This window comes from Orycteropus afer, unplaced genomic scaffold (genome assembly GCF_000298275.1).
Source record: "Orycteropus afer afer isolate SDZICR_OR568_19922 unplaced genomic scaffold, OryAfe1.0 scaffold00294, whole genome shotgun sequence".
Lineage (NCBI taxonomy): Eukaryota > Metazoa > Chordata > Mammalia > Tubulidentata > Orycteropodidae > Orycteropus > Orycteropus afer.
The window spans coordinates 4,274,129-4,276,433 of NW_006921881.1; the positions used below are offsets into that span (position 1 = coordinate 4,274,129).

The 2,305-nt window shown below is 37.8% G+C and overlaps 1 protein-coding gene across 1 annotated transcript; it reads right to left on the minus strand.

The window, feature by feature from the left end:
- Nucleotides 1-216: 216 nt before the first annotated feature.
- Nucleotides 217-1,158, minus strand: LOC103206056 (olfactory receptor 14J1-like). Its single transcript, XM_007951490.1, has one exon. It carries the CDS (start codon nt 1,156-1,158, stop codon nt 217-219), a length of 942 nt encoding a protein of 313 aa, XP_007949681.1.
- Nucleotides 1,159-2,305: the final 1,147 nt, after the last annotated feature.

The window sequence follows — 2,305 nt, forward strand, 5'->3', positions numbered from 1 at the left end:
TTGCCAGTTTTGTATTGCTCAGTGTTTATTTTCCTTCAATTTGAAAGAATGGCTTTAATTACTAAAAAGATGTAAGTGTAAGAATTCCCTACTGACAATGTTTGTATTCATAATTAATCTACAGGAAAAAAAGGTATTGCTTTCTCTTAACACTACATATTGAACATGTTCTTTGTATATAATAGTGTCCAGCCATCAACAACAGGATGAAAGTGTTCATTTCCTGGTGAATTTTCCACCCAACACTAAATTTCTGAAAGCTTCTTTCATGACCTCATTCCTGAGACTGTAGATAATAGGGTTAAGAGTTGGGGGTATTACTGTATAAAACACAAAAATCATAAGGTCAAAAACAGTTGGAGAATCAGAAGTTGGTTTGAGAAACTCAAAGATAGCTGTGGAGACAAAAAACGAGACAACAAAGAGATGGGGCAGGCAGGTGGAGAAGGTTTTGGCTCGGCCCCCTGCTGATGGTATTCTAAGAACTGTGGAGAAGATGTGGATGTAGGAGAGGACAATGGAGGTGAAGCAGATGAATGCCATCAGAGACATGAAAGCAGCCACTCCAACCACTCTAAGATAGTCATTGGAGCAGGAGAGCTTTATCAACTGAGGGACATCACAGAAGAACTGGTGGATTACTGTGGTTCTACAGAATGTGACAGAGAATGTGGCTATTGTGAACAAGATTCCAGAGATACTTGCACTTAACCATACAGCTGTCACAGCCCACTTACACTTACAAGGATGCATGATGACCTCATAATGCAGTGGGAAGCAGATGGCTGCATAGCGATCATAAGACATCACTGTGAGAATGGCCAATTCAGCCCAAGCAAGAGATGTGAAGAAGAAAACTTGAAGTATGCACTGAGCATGAGAAATGTAGCCATCATCCATCAGAGCATTGTTAACAGACTGGGGAACCGTAACTGAAATGAAGGAGAGATCTAGCAGAGAAAGGTGCTTTAAGAAGTAGTACATTGGGGATTGGAGATGCTGGTCCAACGTGGTGATGATGATAATGATGAGGTTACCTGCCAGGGATAATAGGTACATCACCAAGAACAGAAAAGCATGTAAAATCTGGAGTTCATGAATGTCAGAAAACCCTATGAGGAGAAATCCACTCATTGTCGTTATGTTTCCAATAATCATTCTGAAGATAACATTTGTGGTGATAGCTGGAAGCAAAGAGGATATGAAAAATGCAATAGAAAAATTTTAAACTAAATTTCCATTCATTTATTCATCATTACTTCTTAACACAATTATTCATTAAGTACCTGCTGTGTATTATGTGCTCTGCCCAAGATGTTTGGGATCTAAACATGTAGATTACAGTCTACACTAGAGAAGCAGTACTTATAGTGGAGTCAAATATGTTAAAATCATTTGTTCTGTCCCAGACAAATTGTTATATTTGCATCATCAAAAAAGAAAACAAATAGCCATTTCCAGCAATGACCACTTTGCTGTGTTTTAAGTCAACAACAGAAAACTAGGAATCAGCTGTTGACTACACATCTTACAATTGGATGTGTTGTATTTCTATATAATTCACTGCCCTGTATTAGCAGATGGAATGGCCCTGCTGAAGAGATGTAGTATTGGTAACTGAAAAATGGATTAGCTGTTTGGAGAGGATGATCCTTAAAGTCCCTTCCTGTCAAGAAATAATGTCATAGGAAGAGCCCACATACTTCTGAAGCCAAGGGACAAACTCTGTTGTGTTATTGTCATTTCAATTAGCATCTTCTTTAATGGAAATTTCATTGAAACAAAGAGTGAAACACTTTTGAAAAAGAAATAGTTATATGTTATTATCAGATTCATCAACCAAATCTAATTTGCTGGAGCATTTTCTGGTATCTTTCTTAACATTCTCTTTGAATCTTCATTTCCTATACATTTTCTTATTATTTGCAACATCAAAACAGAATCTCAAGAGGAATAAAGCGATAAATATTTATGCAAAGAGAGAAATCAGTGCATTGGGCTTTGTGAGATGGAAATAACAAAAATTTGTCCCTTCAGTAAGAAAACCAAAGCCAAATCCATTTCCATTGAGTCAATTCCAATTCACAGGAACCCTATAAGACAGAGTAGAGCTGCTCCATTGGATTTCCAAAGCCATAATCCTTACAAAAGTAGACCACCTACCATTTCTTTCTTCCTTGGAATGACCATTGGGTTCAAAGCACTGACCTTTCAGTGAATAGCTGGGCACTTAGCCACTATGATGCCAGGACTCATTTTCAGTTTGGGGGTTGATGAGTTATTTCATAATTCCCGTCCCCCACAT

Bases quoted from the DNA above. Each gene is read 5' to 3' on its own strand.
- LOC103206056 (XM_007951490.1), bottom strand. From the start codon at position 1,158: ATGATTATTGGAAACATAACGACAATGAGTGGATTTCTCCTCATAGGG.